The 18,069-nt window shown below is 41.6% G+C and overlaps 1 protein-coding gene across 6 annotated transcripts in view; it reads left to right on the top strand.

The window, feature by feature from the left end:
• LOC146313145 (RNA-binding motif, single-stranded-interacting protein 3) overlaps positions 1-18,069 on the top strand; it is a 400,986-nt gene that overhangs the window by 355,597 nt on the left and 27,320 nt on the right. For all 6 annotated transcript variants that reach the window (XM_084738573.1, XM_084738576.1, XM_084738570.1 and 3 more), the window contains 3 exons: positions 284-327; positions 4,845-4,941; positions 9,288-9,338. In XM_084738573.1, the coding sequence (XP_084594699.1) occupies positions 284-327; positions 4,845-4,941; positions 9,288-9,338 (192 nt within the window). The remainder of the gene's footprint in view (positions 1-283; positions 328-4,844; positions 4,942-9,287; positions 9,339-18,069) is intronic.

The raw sequence follows: 18,069 nt of genomic DNA, 5'->3' as shown, positions 1-18,069 counted from the left end.
TTTATACCATCCTCAGAATCTGTAACTGATCTTCAAAATATTAATAACAAACTTACTACTCTAAATTATTCAGTTTTAGTCCTGATATGACACGTCCAACCCCAGCTCCCTGTCTCTCCCATTCTCGTCTGGTCACCAGATGGACAGTTCATGGCCAGCTTTGTTATCTGCATTTTGTTTTTTTTTTAATCACATGTCCACATGTTGATGTCATCTATTTTTCTTTCTTATCCAGCTCTCTTTATCTGTGATTAATCCTGCCTGTTTCTTTTTTCTCTTTCAGACTGGCATGGCGTTAACATATGATCCAACTGCAATGCAGAATGGGTAAGAGCTCGACAGTCAATCCATCCTTGGCACCATCTAATACACTCACCTCTTGGCTCATAGGACCCCAGTCAATAACACTGCCATACATAAAGATTAATGTAGTGTCTGCACTTTGTTACTGTTTGATTAAGGAAATCTATATGGACTTCAAATATCGGTTTTCATTGGTGGGGTCGGGTGAGATATGGCAAAGGGTAGCGAGCTTGTGTGTGCTTCTGTGTGTTTGGGCCTTCATGTATGTGTGTGTTCCTGTGTGTTCTGTGTCTTTATGTCATGACTCAATGGCGCTGTAGAAATAAATGACCCGGCAACGTGTTTTATTTTTCCCTGCAGTACTGAGACAGGAAGGAGAGCGCCGCGGCTCCCCTCTATCTGCCTCTGGCCTCAGTCGTTCACAGGAAGCTCCTCATTCCCCGCTTCCTAAACCACTTATCCCCCAGTGACTTGGAGTCAATCTCAACCAAAAAACTGGATGAATAGCATCACTCATTACACACAGCCTGCAATGTAAAAGCCTGCTTTGCTGCAAATCCGCCAAATTATAATCCCACAGATATTTGTGTTAGGAACATACCTGCTGAGAAAGAAATGATTCACTTTTAACATATTCGACCACAAATTAAGTCTAATGAACATATTACAGAAATGGGAAATAGGGTGTAGCAAAGAATATAGAAGTAGCCAACTTTATTCAAGTGGGAATGCGATGTAGAAAAGAAATAGAGTGAATCAGCTAGCAGTGAACGGAGAAATATTTAGTCATTTTAATTCATATGTTAATGAAAAGTAGAAAATGAAAATGCAGTTGAACTGAAACTGAAAATGTATATCATAAATGGCACTTCACATTTGTCAGACTGCGTCTGGTACAGACTTACTGGTACATCAAAATTCAAGTGGAAATTGGATTATCCATCTATGCATCCATCCATTTTCTGCTGCTTGTCTGGAGCCGAGACATGGTGGCAGCAGGCGAAGCGAGGCAGTCCAGCTGTCCCTCACCCCAGCAACGTTGTCCATCTTCTCCTGGAGCATTCTGAGACATTCCCGAGCTAGCGATTTTTTTGTATTTTTTTTGGAAATACACTCGGGGGGCCTCCAACAGTTGGACGTGCACGGAAAACCTCCAAAGGAGGGTGTCCAAGAACATCCTGATCAGATGCCTAAACCACAACAACTGGCTTTTTTTGACACAAAGGAGCAGCAGCTCAACTTGTAATCTCTCATGCTGAGCCCAGCCACCCTATGGAGGAAATCATCCACTTGTATTCTCAATCTCACTGTTTTATTCACTTCCCAGAGCCCAAGACTATAGTTGAGGGTTGAAACATAGACCAACTAGTCAACTAGTTTGCTTTCTTACTCTGCGGTCTTGTACAATACCTGCATTACTGCTGATGCAGCACTAATTCGCCTGGGAGTTTCACGCTCCATTTTATCCTCACTTGTGACCAAGACCCCAAGATACTTGAATTCCCTCACTTGGGGCAGCAGCTCCCAACTCGTTTTCCAGGTTACTGGAAAGAAATATACCCTCAGGCTTGGAGGCCTTGACTCATTCCCCCTCCAGCTTCACATTTGATTGCAATTCCAGTGCATACTAAAATTCACGGTTTGATGAAACCAACAGAACCACATCATCTGCAAAGAGCAGCAAAGCAAGTGTGAGGTCCAGTTGTCACCTATCCATGAAAATCATAAATAGAATCTGTGACAAGGCACAACCCACTAAAAAAGCCTTTGACTTCCTGCAGTGAATGCAGATACAGCTTTCACTGCAGCCCCAGTGCCCCATACTCTCACAGTGAGGTTGCAAGCCTTCTCCAAGTCCACGAAACACATGTGGACTGGATGAGCAAACTCGAATGACCTTTCTTATAATCCTGCAAGGATGAAGAGCTGGTCCACTGTTTGCTGACCAGCATGGGGCCTGCATTGCTCCTCTTGAATCTGAGGTTCAACAGTTGGTGAAAGCCTGTTTTCCAGAACCCTGGCATAAGCTTTCCCATGGAGACTGAACAGCGTGACGATAGATGAGTGTACACACTCCAGTCCCCCTTTTTAAAAATGAAAAACACCTCCAATTTCTGGCGTTCCACAGGCACCATCCCTGACCTCCACATGAAACTGAAGTGGTTTGTTGGCAAACACAGCCCAGCACTGTGGAATCAGTTCCACATTGGACGCCTTGTGGCTGAGGAGCTTCTTAACTACCACAGTATCCTGCCAGGGATACGGGTGAGGCTTGTGTGGCCATGTGTTCAAACTGCCACCTGCACTGAAGACATGCTGGTTGGGTTCAGGAGTTCCTCAAAGTGATCTGTCCACCGGTGAACAATATCTCCAGTCAGGGTCAGCAGTTCTCCTCCCCTGCTAAACATAGCCTGAGCCAAGCCCTGCTTTCCCTTCCTAGGTCTTTTGATGGTTGTCAACTTCCTCGAGTCTGGCCAAAAGGCCCTCTCCATGACCTCCCTGACCTCCTCACACACCCCAGTTTTTGCTTTGGTGACCACTGAAGCCACAGCCCTTCTGACCCTAGGGCCAACCAAGGACTCCTTCAGTTTGACGTCAACCTTCACCACTGGTGTCCACCAGGAAGTTCTGCGGCTTCCACCATGACAGGCATCCAAAACCTTTTTACCACAGCTCAGAGCAGCCACCTCTACGATGAAGGCTTTGATTCCATGCCCCCGACCTCCCCTTTTGTACATGAGAAATTCTTCAGGCTTGAACACCGTGTTCGATAACAAATCACCAATCAGGTTCTGATGGGACACGCTGGGTTCTCCAAATGGCTGTCCAGTGCACAAAAGTACACAAAACAGTAAAAGCATTCCTCCGAACAAGACAGAGGTGACAGTCCAAGTCTGTAGAACCAGTCTACAGTGCCTGGGTTCAGCATGCAAAGGTCCTCGCCTTTGTCTGCGGTCTGCCTGACTGTGCACTCAACCCCATGTCTCTGCCTGCATGTGTGCCCACAGTGAATTTAATATATTGCAAATTACCCATATAATGCATATATATGCCATTGTGGGACTGAATTTCCATTTTCTAGTTTGCATTGGTATTTGAATATATTTAACTGCACTCTTTCATAGGAGACCAACAAAGAGAAAAATGTAAATATGAAATCCTACCTAAAAAGACATAAAACACTAAGTTATTCCAGCAGCTCATGAGAAAAAAATGAACAGTATTGCTGCAGAGTTGTTTTATATCCCTTGTGTTTTGTTGACATTACTCTGCCTTCTTCACAGACAGCCACTGTTGTGTGTGTAAACATGATAATTATAACTGCAAAATTGCTCTGTTTTTTCTTCAAATATATTTTGTCTTTTCCTCTGGCCTCATTAAAACCCAACATTTAGAAAATGACTGAAGTGGTTACGCTTCCCTTTTGCTACAAGCTAAGCTTGATTATTTGATGAAAGTGACAAACTATAAAAATGACCATAAAGCATTTTTATTACAAGTGTAAGTATTTGATATTTTATAAGGGCTATACATGAGTAAATATATATTTCTTTTGTTTGCCCAAAAGAAATCTATGCATGTTATACTAAATAGTACTCATACTCATGTTTAAGTCCCCAAAATAGATGTAAAAACATTTATATAGCAAACTTCCAAAACTATTTTTTATACAGTTTTATAGAATGTGTAAAACAATATTAAGTAGTTGTAATAATAATAGTTTTTTTTGTGCTCCAAACAGAAAATTAGGGTTAAAACATAATGTAATACACAACAAGAAAGGCTGAAGCTGTGTCTTACATAGAACGAGGGGTCGTCAAACCCAGTACATAACTTGTCTTGTATCTTCAGCCAGTAATATGATCTTCAGTCCAGGAGACAGAGACTATTGGACGTTCCACTTAGCTTCCCAGGGGACCACAGCGACATTCTGTTGCTATAAACCTTCAGCAATGAGATAAAGCAGCGTGGCCGACCACCTCGCTTCTCTGCAGCTCCTGTCAGACCTTAGCTTTTTGAAATGCATTGAGTTTTCTCCAACCTCAGCATACAAGCGCACCACTTAAGCTGGCCAGCCAGTACGGTACAGTGTTGCCTTAATACTAGAATCCACATAGAAAAGAAAAAAAATACAGACAACCTCCTACTTTATACGATGACAAAGCTCAATTTGATGTGATAAAACCCGACTTTTCAATTGAGAACGCTATAAGCCACTTCATGAAACTTTTATGTGGTGTTCGAAATACAATATATGGCCAAGTGTTTGCTCTGAACAAGCTACAGGATAAATTGTGTGTGTGTGTGTGTGTGTGTTCGAGTTGGAAAGTGTGTTTTTCTCTCTTATAAAGACAGAGGAACCTTTTATAGAGACAAATATCAGTCATTTAACACCTAATGTTTGTATTAAGGTTTCATTTCATATTCACATTGTTTTATATTATTAATATGGATTTGACAAATTAATTCTGCTCTTTATCTTCTTTCCACCTCTCTCCTCCGTCCTCCTTCCCCTCTTTCTTCCCTCTGTCCCTTCTCAGGTTCTACTCCTCGCCTTACAGCATCGCCACCAACCGCATGATTGCACAGACCTCCATCACGCCCTTCATCGCTGCTTCCCCCGTTTCCACATATCAGGTGGGCCATAATGCACTGCATTATGGGTAGATTGCTGTCTGTGTATGTGTAATAGGAGGGTTTGCTTTGTGTAGGGGAGATTGAAGAGAGGGGGCGGGTGCAGAACAGCGTGAGGCTCTCTCTTCCTCTCTCATCGTTTCTTCGCCACTCCAGCTGTGCTCGATGACATCTGTTTCGTAGGCGGCAAACACAACAGGCATCAGAAAACAAGCAACAAAAAAAAGGGATTAAAAAAAGGCTGACAGAGTAGAAAAAAATTAAATCACCCATCAAGAATGAAAGTGTCTAGGAAAAACAAACACTCTCCTCCCTCCCAGTTTCCTGACCTCTTTTGTGCTCCCTCAGCTGCTAATGCAGTGAAGGCTTCTTTTTTTCTTATTTTTACTAACTTCTCTACAATCGCTTCCTCTTCCAAAGTGAATTTCCACATTCCTCACGGCTGTGATCTGTGGAGTAATGAAACAGAACAGAACAGTAACGTGAAAATTGGCTGTGTGAGATGTCAAGAGCGCTAACCGCTTCCCGTCACCGCGCATTTCACGCAGCACCCTTTGCCGAATCCAAACATCAAGAGGCGCTGCCACCGTGCCCTCGCGCTCAGACACTATCGTTTAACATCGACTCTGTTTTGGTATGCAGAGACAGACTGAGGAGGATAGCGAGCGAGAGAAAGGAGATGAAGGATAGATGGGAAAATAGAAGCGACAGATGGAGAGAAAGACAACTAGGGAGAGGAGGAAGGATCGTAGGGGTGGCAGTGATGGCGACGGCTCAGGTGGGGGGTGGAAGGGGTGGGGTGTTGCTGAAGGTTGCTGTGCCCGTCTTTGAGGCACGCTTGATTAAAACTCTAGTCCAGTACCTGCGGTGGAGGGGTAGAGGAAAGAGGAGGAGGGAGAAAAGTGGGCCAGGGCACGTCTCTAATCCGCTCTCGGAAGGCTTCCCAAATTGATTTATCAAAAACAATGGCCAGGCTTTTGAGGAATATTAATCCTCACAGTTTCAATATCGGGCAGCTCTGCCACCGCTTCCTGTAATATTGCCCTTCAGCCAGTCACGGCAGGAAGGTGAGTCCTTCATCTTCTGTTCAAGTACAAAGAGACAGAGGAAAAAGAAAAAGAGAAGACAAGCCAGGCAGCCATATATGCCAGACAAAAGGAAATCACTTCCTTTTATAATAGAAACTATCGCCTTTGTAATGAAAATCTCAAGCTGTATAGAAATGACTGCATATGTCATTCCGTCTTTTATGTTTATGTTAAGTGAATATTTCTTGAGCCACTAGTTTGATGGCATTGGTTTATCAAATCTGCAAATGACCCATGCCAACAGCAGTGTTCTGGTGTACTTCTGAGCCTGGCTCCCGTGTGCTTCAACAATGATTGGCTTTGTTTCCTGGAAAAACAGCTTTGATGATCCACATGACAGGAGCCGGTCCAGGCCAGATCACTACCGAGATCTCGGCTAGCGCCGCCAGCCAGCCGTGGCCTGGTTTACATCACTGGCTCTGCAGACTGGCTCACGGGCTGACTAAATATGTGGCTGGCTGGATGTGTGACTGGCTGGCTTACTAACCAGCTAACTGGCTGGCTGTTTGGCTCTACATGTGGCTGGTTGGACGTGCGGCCAACTGGCTGACCGTGCAGCTGAATGACTGACTGACCATCTTTTTGGCCTATTGGCTGACAGGCTGTTTTAAGTGGTAACACAAGCTGTGAAGTTCAGCCAGAGGTAGGGAAATACTTAGGTCATGCACATTAAACCGTTTATTCACACTGAACATACTGTAGCTTTAGAATAACAATTTACTAACCGTTATAATGTAAAACACGCAGATCCACTGTGTGAGAGCTGTTTCAGGTCCTTTGGGGAAAATCCAAGTCAGTTTAATGGGTTTCTGAATGCCAAATGCTGTATTTTAGAGATTTCCATTCAAAGCCGACTTGATAGCACTTTATTAGATCGCTATAACTGATTTGCCTGTGGTCAACTGTGTGTTATTTTATTGTTTTGGAATTTTAACAGGTCAAAACTTCGGGCCTCAAGTCGGGCCTTAAGGGAGTTCAGTCAAAATCAAGTCTCAAAATATCATTATTAAAGGAGGAACCTTGAAGGCACCTATTGACTGTGTGATAACAACAATCTTACAGGTTCAATACATGACTCACAGGGCTTTCACACCAGAACTGCAAGTTCAACACTGAACAAAGCAAGGACATAATTTCCATCGCAGAGAGAGGCTGCCCTGTCTCAGGCAGTGTGAGCTGCAGTGGCACACACTGCATATTTTCCAGTCAAATTATGTGGCCAAGGGTGCCCCAGTAGCTCAGCTGGTGGAGTGTACACCCCATGTACTGAGGTTATCAGTCCTCTGCAGCGGCCAAAGATTTTGATTCCAACCTGGGCACTTTGCTGCGCGTATCCGCTCACTCTCCTCCCTTTCCTGTCTTTGTAAAAAGCCCAGAAAAAAAATCTTTATAAAAAAAAGTTGTGCAGCTAAAGTTACATTTTGATTCCAAAGGGCACTGCTCTGTGATGTTGCATCTGTGACGCAGTTTTGTTCCATCCTGCACAAGGCTTCATACCAAACCAGGAGCATTTCAGAAGTGGACTGCTCAATTTTGTTGACTTGTTCAGATTTTTCTGAAGTCATTTTTTCTTTTGTTCTTCTGCCATGGATAAGAATATGATACTTAAATTGTCTGTTTTTTTATGATTGGGAGTCTGCACAGGGTTTTTATTTTGAAAACTGACCAGATGCTCTCAGCTGTTCCTGTGCCTGACTTCCTGCCCAGCTCCATCTGCTCTGTGCAGCCTGACACGGCTTCTCTAAAGCTGTACTTAAAGTGATGCAGAGCAGAGAACCGTGTCTCTACCGGTGTATTCACAAGCATTGTGCGTCTGGTACGCGACAGTGTTGGAGTCAACACGTTAAACTAAATTGAACGTTGAACCCATGCTGACCTGCACAACACACATCCAACTGGATTCTGGCATTGGGGGGAGGCAGAGGTTACGGCAGTGACAATTTTACAGCTTAGAAGATAGCAGAAAATTCAATTTTGTGCATCTCTGAATTCCCAGTTCTGTAATTTTAACTTTAGCATACACTATAGCTCTCAAGTATATTCTGCGTCATTTCATGTTGTACTCTGATTTGCTGGTTTGCAAATGTGTGTTATGCAGTAGTCACATAGTGGAAAATTCTGTCTCATCTTCAGTCACCAAAGCTCTAAATCAGGCTCCTTATAATCAAAACCAGAATCAAAGATTTCAAAACATTTCACAATTCTCAGTCTTTGTCTAGAACAGCCCAAGTCCCAAAGTGTAAAGAGGCCCAAAGTTTGACTAGATTCTCAAGACTACAGCTCTGCTCTCCGTTAGACAAATCACATGATGGCCGTGCAGAATCTTAGTCAGAAAATGCTGAAGACGAGTGATTAAAGATAAGCCTTCTCTGTGTCTATCTGCTGTCCCGTTCAGCTGGGGAGAACAAATACTGCCATGTATAAACAAACAGACTTGGCTTCATGTTATGGAATATCGAGCTTGTTTAGGTGCGGATCCAAATCACGCGTTTGGGTTGGCTCAGAGGATTGATTGCTCTTATAGCAGATTATTCCATGTTTGTCTTTGTTTAATCTAATCATTTTACCAGGATCAGTGGCCAGCCTGCGTGTTTGTCTGCTACAAGCTGTCTAATTCCTCTCTCCAGCACATCTAAAGGCTCTGTTTGTTCCTACATTTTCCCCAGTCTCTTGATCATTGTCTCTGTCACTGTTTCACCGTCTCTTTAACTTTCTCATCCACATTTGTAAATATGCATGTCTGTATATGTTTTCCCCTGGTAAAAGCTTGGCAAAACTCAGAATTTTGAGCCCAGGAAACAGAACAGATCGGTCCACCACGCTCAAATTCCTTTTGTTTTTTTTCTTTTTAGATAATAAGCTGTCTGTCCCTCGAATTTTCACAATGTTTCACCCCTCTTGCAACAGCACTGGCGTTAATATTATTATCATTATAGAGAAGGAACCTAATTTATGGGCTCTGTGCACAAGTCACACTGTTGGCAATAATGAGAAGGCAGGAGGGAGATTTGCTGCCTCCAGACTTTCAGATTCTTTTTGCAATTCGTTGGCACAACTTAATCTGTGTAAAGTTCAGCCATTTTGGTGCGTTAAAACCAATGCAATCATTTTTAAACCTCCCGACTCGAGAGTATTTGAACATATTGTGAATATTTGAGCAGAGTTTATTGCTTTATGTGGGATGCTACTTGGATCTGACTGAGAGGAAGAGGAAAATTCATATTGTCACCATCGTTTTACATTTTATGTGTTTCTCCGTAGGTCCAGAGTACGTCATGGATGCCTCATCAACAATATGTTATGCAACCTACAGTAAGTACTCTACCATTCACCTGTAGTGGCTGACCCTGACCCCTAACCGGGGACCACCCTTATTTAAAAACCTTTTCTGTGCAGTGTTTAGCCAGAGTTGTTGAAAGGTTTTAGGAGGAACTCGTTAAATTAAGTTTATTTCACGTTTGAGCTGGAAATAGTTTACAACATGGAGGGGTTTTTTTTATTTTTAGAGCAATACGACCGATCAGAAAAATATTCTGTCTGGAAAAACATTTAAACTGCATTCCTCCTCTGTTGCCAGTCAAATGTTCAAGCAACCAAATTGCATGAAACCGTCTGATAGCCAAATGATTACACCACTTTTGTCTATATGCGTCTCTATAAAAGAATATTACCCCATTCTGATAACCACGTTTCCATCTTTCTTAAGTATACAAACACATTTAGTTTTATTTTTTTGGTCGAGAGTTTTAAAGGCATTGGATGTGCCAGGAATCATTTACCAGACCACAGCACAATACAGACAGGCTGTAGACGGTTGCTCTGGGTTACAAGCCCAGACAGCAGACAGGGAAAAATTAATATTAATTACATTTAGTTCACCCACAACACACAGGCTGCCTGCCACAGTACAGCTGACGTCGTCACATTGCATCCAATGGTATTCAGTCATCCTGGTTGAAAAGTACAGAACATTAGTTTTCTAGGAATCCAACTTTTTTGTTTTTTTTAGGTCACACAGTCTGCAAAGAATATCTGTACTAATGAGTTTTTTAATATTTCTTTCACTGGCATCACGTTTTACTTTTTCTGCTGACATTTGATGGATGGAGCATTTATATTCACTTTTTGGCTCAATATTTTCTGTAACGCACCAACTGTATTGTTTGGAACACATCCCAGATCTGCCTCCCTTATGTTGCAGCAACAAAAAGCATTAGTAGTTTAGTAAATTGTTGTAAGGTTGAGCTTTAATTGATCCTAGCAACATGAGCGTTCTCGTTCTGTTGCTTGGAGGTTTTTAAATCATTCTGCCAGAGGCTTTTATGTGTGCTTGAGGCTTTTTGTTGCCCCCGAAGCATTTTCAGTGTACGTTGCTCTTCATCTCTCTAAAACAGTCAAGGGCACATGTGTTCGATGCTTTACAATGATGAAACTGTTTCACTGTACCACAGACACAAATTAACTAAATAAACATTTTAGTTAAAGTCTCACAGTACAGTGCCCTGCAGTAAAATACAGTGTACTTGAATATTTCATACAGTAAAGCATATTATTGTAAAAGTGTGTTGTACTGCTATGAAGTACACAATGATGCAGTACATATTAAACATATAAATATCGCTTACACTTAGCTTACCTTTATTTATGCTTTCTTAATAAGTACCAGTGAAAGTATGATGTGGTCCCTTGCAGTTTATGTGAAGAGGAGCAGGGAGGAGTGACAGCCAATAACAGTAACAACAATATGAAATTGTTAGTGAGTCAAGTAATTGGTTGCATGTAAAGCAGGAAGTTTTACTTTCAACATCATGGTAATAAAATTAACAAAAAAAAATCAGACAATGCACAGAAAATTTAGTGATACCCCCGCAGTTGTTGTTTTGACTGGTCTTGAAATAAAATCTGTCACAATACTGACCTGCTCACAGTACATTATCCTGGTTATTACAACATTTCATACCAAAAAGATCAATAATTGGACGTAACATTTTGATTTTTAAATGATTTCTTTATGGACTTGGAATGGTTTTATTGCTCCTCCAGGGTCTATGATAAGAACTGTGTCCATAGCAACAGTCTGTTATACAAAATAACAGACCTCAGAAAGCTATAATGCAGAAATGAGAGTTGAGTACTTAACAAAGCCATGTTATAAAGCTGCATTATTTGTTCTTTAGTGTCACAGTTCACTTTTCTGTACTGATGGGTAAATGAAAATGCATGCAGGAACAGGTAACACTTTCCTATCAGGATCTATTACCTAAAATGTTTGGGAAATATCTTGCAAGTTACAGTGAAATACACACTCTATAGTTTTAAAAATATCAATCTGAAATCCGTATGATAGTATGGGGAAAAAATTGAATATTTATTACGGATATGTATTTTTTAACCTGTGTTTATGAATCATTATCCCTGAAAAATTGAATACTTTGTGCACTTTCTTACATGACTTAGTTGTGTTTCTTTTAGCATTTAGTCAGTTTTGTTGTTGTTACATTTTAAGATACAAAGTACATTGATTAACAGTTAAATTATAAAATTTAAATTAACCAAGAAGGCAAATTTCCATCTGGTGCAAATGTCAATAGGCCCCATAAAAATTTGATTAACTATGAGCTGTTTGTGTTGCTACTTTCTTTGAAAAATGATGTTTGCCTCCAGCAACCCATGAAAGTGTCAGTAGCATTGTTAGCCTGAGTCAAAAAGACAACTGTTTGTGAGTTGCCACGACCGAACAAATTGGGAAACGCTGGACTCTCCAGCTGATGGTCCGGCACTCCCTCACTGGAGGAGTGCTCAACCAGCCGCGCGGCTCCCCGCCGTGGCCATTTACCACTCAGTCCTACCCATCTCACTTCCACTCCCGCTGTGGGACAGTGAACATGTAATCTGGTCGCAGCAGGCCACCAGCCATGCAGACACACACACACACACACACACACACACATACACACACACACACACACACCACACCCAGCTGCAGCTGCCCTCCAAGCCACTTGGTTTGCCTTTCAGCCACGGCGACCTCCTGCCTTTCCTACGAGTATCTTAACTCAGCCAGCCTTCCCCTCCCTGCTGCAGCTCGCTACCTTCGCAGTCAGAGCTGCACTTTCCTGATGACACTCAGTTTCACACAGGATTAAAGCTAGCTCGCTAACAAGCTAACTATTCTTGCTGCTGCCGCTGAGTCTGCCTGTTGTGAGAGTGAAGATGTCACGGGTGGTAGACGGTATTACAAGGTGAATGACAAGAATGAGAAATCTAATGGTGTAACTGCTCAGCATGTGCACTGCTGTCTGTTTGTGTGCAGGTGTGTATGTGACTGCTTCTGCCTCTATGTACCAGTGTTAGTTTATACAAGAATTTTACGCTTTATTTTAATCACATCACTCAGTTACATTTTAATATTTTGTTTTTGTTTTGTTTTTGTGAAGATTTAGTCAGTGGATTTGGATAAAGGTAAAGTAGACCCTGAACTATGTCTTCAGTTATATATAGATCTAGAGAACACATTCTTTCATATTATTTCAAGGATAATGTACAGTGAGCCGGTCATTTTGCAAAATAAACCCCTACAGGTTGATGCAGGACTCTGATGGGTCTTGCCCCGTCATTATCTGTTTATGAGTCTTAAGAAATCATAAATTATCTTTTGGAAGGAGTTAGATGTTTTACTGTGAGCATGACAACGCTTCCTGAATCCACACAGAATTTTGAGCCAATATTATACTAACATTAAATTTAGTCCTAAAAGGGAATCGCATATGTCATCAAATCAATCACCTTACATAAGTGACAGATGCTTTGGCAAGACGGTGTGTTGCAGATGTTTTTTTCAAATTGGTTGTGGTTTCCGCACATCTTTAGTCCACAAGGTGCTCAGTCATGATTGGGAGCAACACATTCAGTCTTCGATATAAGAAAAATATCCACAGGTCATCTTGACTCTTTCTTTTTTTCTTTTCTTTGTCACAATTTTTTTTGTAAAGATTTTTTTCATTTACAGCAAATCATCATCATAATATAGTCATGAAATATATCAAAGAAAACTTATCGTCAGAATTTTTGCTGATAAAATTAACACTGCTGCCTACACGTGCACATAGGTATATCTGTGTCTGTGCATCCAGACTACATCGATGCATGTGCGTATTTAAGCATGCATACCATTTTATTCGTCTTCTGGCAATTTGTCAGACTCTTTAGTCACATGTTGTTATGTTTTGTCTGTCAGCATCTAGACAGAACATACACAGCCTCATCATGCTCATATTTGTCTGATGCATGTTTGTGTGCATTGTAGTGCATATGCAGTGTGGTGCCATATGTGCAGTCCATACTGGTTATTCCCAACCTGTCCACATGGCTGCCTGACGGCTGTCCATCTTCCAGCCGTATGTCATGGGGCCTCTTGGAGCCTTTGGCAGTAGCCAGTAGCCACATTGTTCTATGGTGTACTTCTCATCATGCCTTCGTGCCAGCAGTAGCCATGTGGCCATATCCGTCCCTATGGCCCCCCGATCCCCATTGTGTTCCAGTGGCTCACCGTCACCAAACGGCTGCTAGGTGCTAACCCCAGCTGTCACGACTGTCAGTGTATCGCTACCAATCTGTCTCCCTTTATGACCCACGCTCATATCCGCCACCAGCTACATATACGGCAGACCACCCCTTACACACACACAGTCTGCCACAAGCTCAGTGAATCACATCAAATTAGCCAAGCATGCTAGCTGCAGGAGCTCAGGGGCCCACTCAAAGCATTAAAAACCAATTGATTGTGCTGCAGTTTGGCGGCTCCCACCACGTGTCGCGTGTTAAACCAATGGAGCGTTGTGCAATGGCGCTCCTGGTGTCCGGGCAATATGGAGGCGGCCAAGCGTGGAAGGGGAAGAGGTCACAGCTAGCCAGTCAGACTGTGTAGAATACAACAGAACAGAAAAGATTTCCTTGTGTGTGTGTGTCATAAAAATGTATTGATACAGTAACAAGAAAAACTAGATGCGCAAAAATAAACTACATTTCAAATTAGTTACATTGTCTTTCATAACATGGCTCATGATTACCAGTAAAAAGAGTCAAACAGTGAGCAGAAACAGAAAATTAATAATGCAGATTTAATATTTAACAGCACGGCACCATTGTAGGTAGAACTGCTGCAGAACTTCCTGTGAAAGTACTGCACTTAAGCGCAATTTTAACGTATACTTGTACTTGAGTATTTCCATTTGCTGTTACTTAATACTTCTACTCCACTACAATGCAGTGGAAAGTATTGTACTTTTTACTCCAGTTTAAGTTTAAGTTTTTACTGCAGTTTATTATACAGATTCAGATTAATAAGGGTAAAAATTCAAATTCAACCATATTTAAAGTAGCTTAAATTATCTCTGTCTTTACCAGCGGAGTCATTAACTTGATGTATACATCAGTGCATCAATAATTCAAATCCAATAATATAATAAAGTTATTCTAAAATGGACCATTCTGCATAATGAGCACTGTTACCTATGTATGATACTTTAAGTGTATCTGTTGAAGCTTTTGTACTACAAGGAGTTTTTAACTGGTTACAGTCTGAATTTAATACTGGTGCCTCAGTTATGACCTACATAAGAAAACAAGCCCATCCACAAGAAGACTGACTATTTCTGTGTAGTTATTCTTATTGCCTGCCACCGGGTTGGATTTTCAGCGAAATGAAATGAAACAAGCCTGTGTTTACACTTCCCAAGGCAAAGTTCAAGTGAGAAGTACGTTAGCCAGGTAAAAAGTAGGAGGAGGAGATTTTTATTCAGATAATTTTATTTTTGACAGTAATTTTTGTGGTTATTGCGCTGGAAACTGTGCCACTTTTGTCCACAGGGCCTCCAAAATCAATCAAATAAAAGTTCCTTGTGGTAAATTTTGAATTGGACGGATGCACCAGCACATTCACGTCCACCTCTGAGAAGTTTACCAGTAGAGATTGCCATGAAATGTTGAACCTCTCTTATTAGAATGCCAAAAAATAAAATTAAAAAATCAGGAATATACCATAACTAAACAACCACAATTGTATCTAATATAGAGGTAATGCTTTAACAAGGGAAACAATGTCAGGATTGACTATTTGCTTGATCACACATCAGAGAAAAGGTTAGATGTAACGTGCCATGAACAACTCTTTCGTTCCATTGTCGAATACATTTTCACACTCAAATAAAATGGCAGACAATAAGTGTAGTGCTCTGTGTGGTAAATAGAGATTGTTGCAGACGCAGCCTGAGAAATTTTCTCTCCAGTATTTAGATTAAGAAATTTTTTTCAGGTCCAAACTCGGCCTCCAGCTACAGTAGGACTTCACATTGTGTAACTGGGAGAAACTCTTTAAAAATAACAGATGATCTATAGAACGGCAGTCAATTAAACTGAAGTTGAAGCTGAGAACAAACTTGACCGAGAGTTTGCTTGTTGCACAGTAAACAGAGAGCATTGCAGCATGAACCGCTTCGGCAAAGGTGTTTGTTTTTATCTGACTAGATTAAGTTTGACAAGTCCATCCATACGAAACTGGACTTCATCCCGCAGAGGAGCAGGCACTTTGTTAGCCGTAAGACAGAGAGAGTGAGGAGAGAACGGTTTTCAAAATTTGTTTATCCCCAATTAACGGGTGAGATGCGCTCGGCAACGTGGAACTTGATAGAAAGTGACAGTGTTTTTTGAGGTGGACGGCTAAATGAGGCTGCAGCGTGTTCTTCCAGACATTGTTCGTCTTCCTTTTTTGCTCTGTTTATCGTCTGTCTTCCCTTCCTCTTCGTCTTTCATACTGTCTCTCAGATCCTCTAATGCGGTGCTCTGTTTGGCAGTTAGGCATGGGATGTCAGAACAGCATGACCGCGCTTGCCTTTGGTGCTCTGTTCTTTGGTCAGTGCTGAACACAAGTCAGCAGACCTTGTACAGTGGAGGGGGGAGAAAAGTGAAGAAGTAAAGGCCCCAGATGACAGACACTTACATGTAGCTCACACACATAAAGGCTGGGTTGCACCAACAAGGATTCATTTTTAAACCTGATTAAAAAAAAAAGGATGATTTTATTTGAATTTATTTTGCACCAAACTTTAAAATAGTTTAAAGTTAAGAAAGATTAAATTTAATTTGTTTGCACCAAACTGTGATCCAGTATTAACTTTAAACTTGCACTTTAGGAGGTCTAACCTTTAAAATAGCTGCCTTTTTGAGATGAAATGAGCAAAATAATTCTCTCTTTAATGAATAGGCTAACTAGGCTAACCAACTTTTTAGCTAGCTAGCAAACAGTGTAAGCAAACTATGACTACTGATGTTAACTTTTTAGCTAGCTAGCAAAGAATATAGACTAATATATTGTTAAGAAATACAGAGCAGCTGAAAGTTTATATTTTTTTCCCTCTCTTTTATACTTACTATTTTTATTTATTTATTTTTTCATTTTAAATTTGATTAGGCAATTATCTCCATATTGATTAAACGCATCACATTTAATTTTGGTTTACATCACTGAACCTGGATTTACTAAACAGAGATTAGTTTTCAGTGGTACAGATTTACTCATTTTAAACTTAGTTTTGCTAAACTCTGATTAGAACTAATCTTGGATGAAATTAATCTTTGTTGGTTCAACCCAGACATACTGTTTTAGGGCAGAAAAACACTCCTGATGGTAAATCTCACTTACGTACAGATCATCAATCACACACACAGACTCTCAAATTCACTTCACACTGCCAGACAGTGCCGGTGTAGCTGCAGTGCCAGCCAAGCGCAGCATTGCTGTCTTTCCCCATGACTTATCCATCCTCTCCCCCCCCCCTTCTTCCTCACTGTGCGAGAACTGTATGTGCTTCAAGTGTGTATTTGCTGGAGTGCATTGGCCCTTACATACTGGAGGTGAATTATTGAATTCCTCTCCGTTGCACCCCGGCCAGTTCTCCCTGGCTTCGGCTTTGAATAGACGCTTGCTGGGCCTCTTAGAATTGAACCATAACTATCTGCCCTCATCGGATGGAGGTGAATCGGTGCACTGTGTGATACCCATCTCCCCGCTTGACATGAAAAACGCTTCGTGGATTCCGAAGGGGAACATTATGTCGGTCTCATGGATTTGACTGGCGAGGCAGAATTTGAGATGGGGCTACAGTCGTCCTTGAGCTGCTCTCACAGCTCTTTCTCTCCCCTCTCTGTCTTTTCGTCCCTCTCCACTTCTTTCTATACGTCTCCCTCTCATGTCTCCCTGTTTTTGTCTCCCTCTGTCCCTCCTGCCTCTCTGTCTCTCTGTTCTCCGCTGCCCTTTCAGAGTACAACTGCAGCTACTGTGCCGGTGCCAGCAAAAAATCGTCTGTTTGGGGTTAAAGTTTCATTCATATAAGAGAGATATTGTTGCAGTGCCACAGGGTGACTGACAGAGAGATTGAGCTGCTGCATTTTCACTATAAGCTTTTGGATATTACCCCGAAAAATTGTGCGATAGTGGCAAAACTACATTTTGAGACAAAAGCTGATATGCTTTGGTGGACAGGCTTTATTAGCTCGCTGTGCTTTTTTAATTGGATTTCTAATCTTTTTTGCTTTTGTAAATAGAGTAAATATTCTGGAGAGATCCTTGTGTGTGAAATGATCCATTTGTCTACAAAAGGCAGTCAGAGAGCGGTTTATCTGAGCGTGGAGAGGAATGGACCTCCCATGAAGACATGACAAATACTGTTACATGCTTCATCTAGCATCCTTATCCTCTCTCGTGCACGCACACATGCACACGCACACGCTCAGACACACACTTCAAATCCATCCAAATATCTTGTCCTCCTCAATGAGGACGAGTTAATTGTTTCTTTTTGATAAAAGCCTCATCGCTATGAGCATTTTAACTCATACACAGTCATGATAGGAATCAAATTACAACCCCGACCCCCAAAGCTGGGATGCCGGCTTTCGAAGTTAGCTCTGCTAACAATCTGGATTGTCCTTTTCCTCTTTAGCCCAGAGGACATCCGTGATTTCTGAAAATAATGGACTAAAATGT

This window comes from Lutjanus erythropterus, chromosome 16, assembly GCF_056507025.1.
Source record: "Lutjanus erythropterus isolate fLutEry1 chromosome 16, fLutEry1.hap2, whole genome shotgun sequence".
Taxonomy (NCBI): Eukaryota; Metazoa; Chordata; class Actinopteri; order Lutjaniformes; family Lutjanidae; genus Lutjanus; species Lutjanus erythropterus.
The sequence above is the reverse complement of the archived record's forward strand: the minus strand, read 5'-3'. Positions and strand labels throughout refer to the sequence as shown.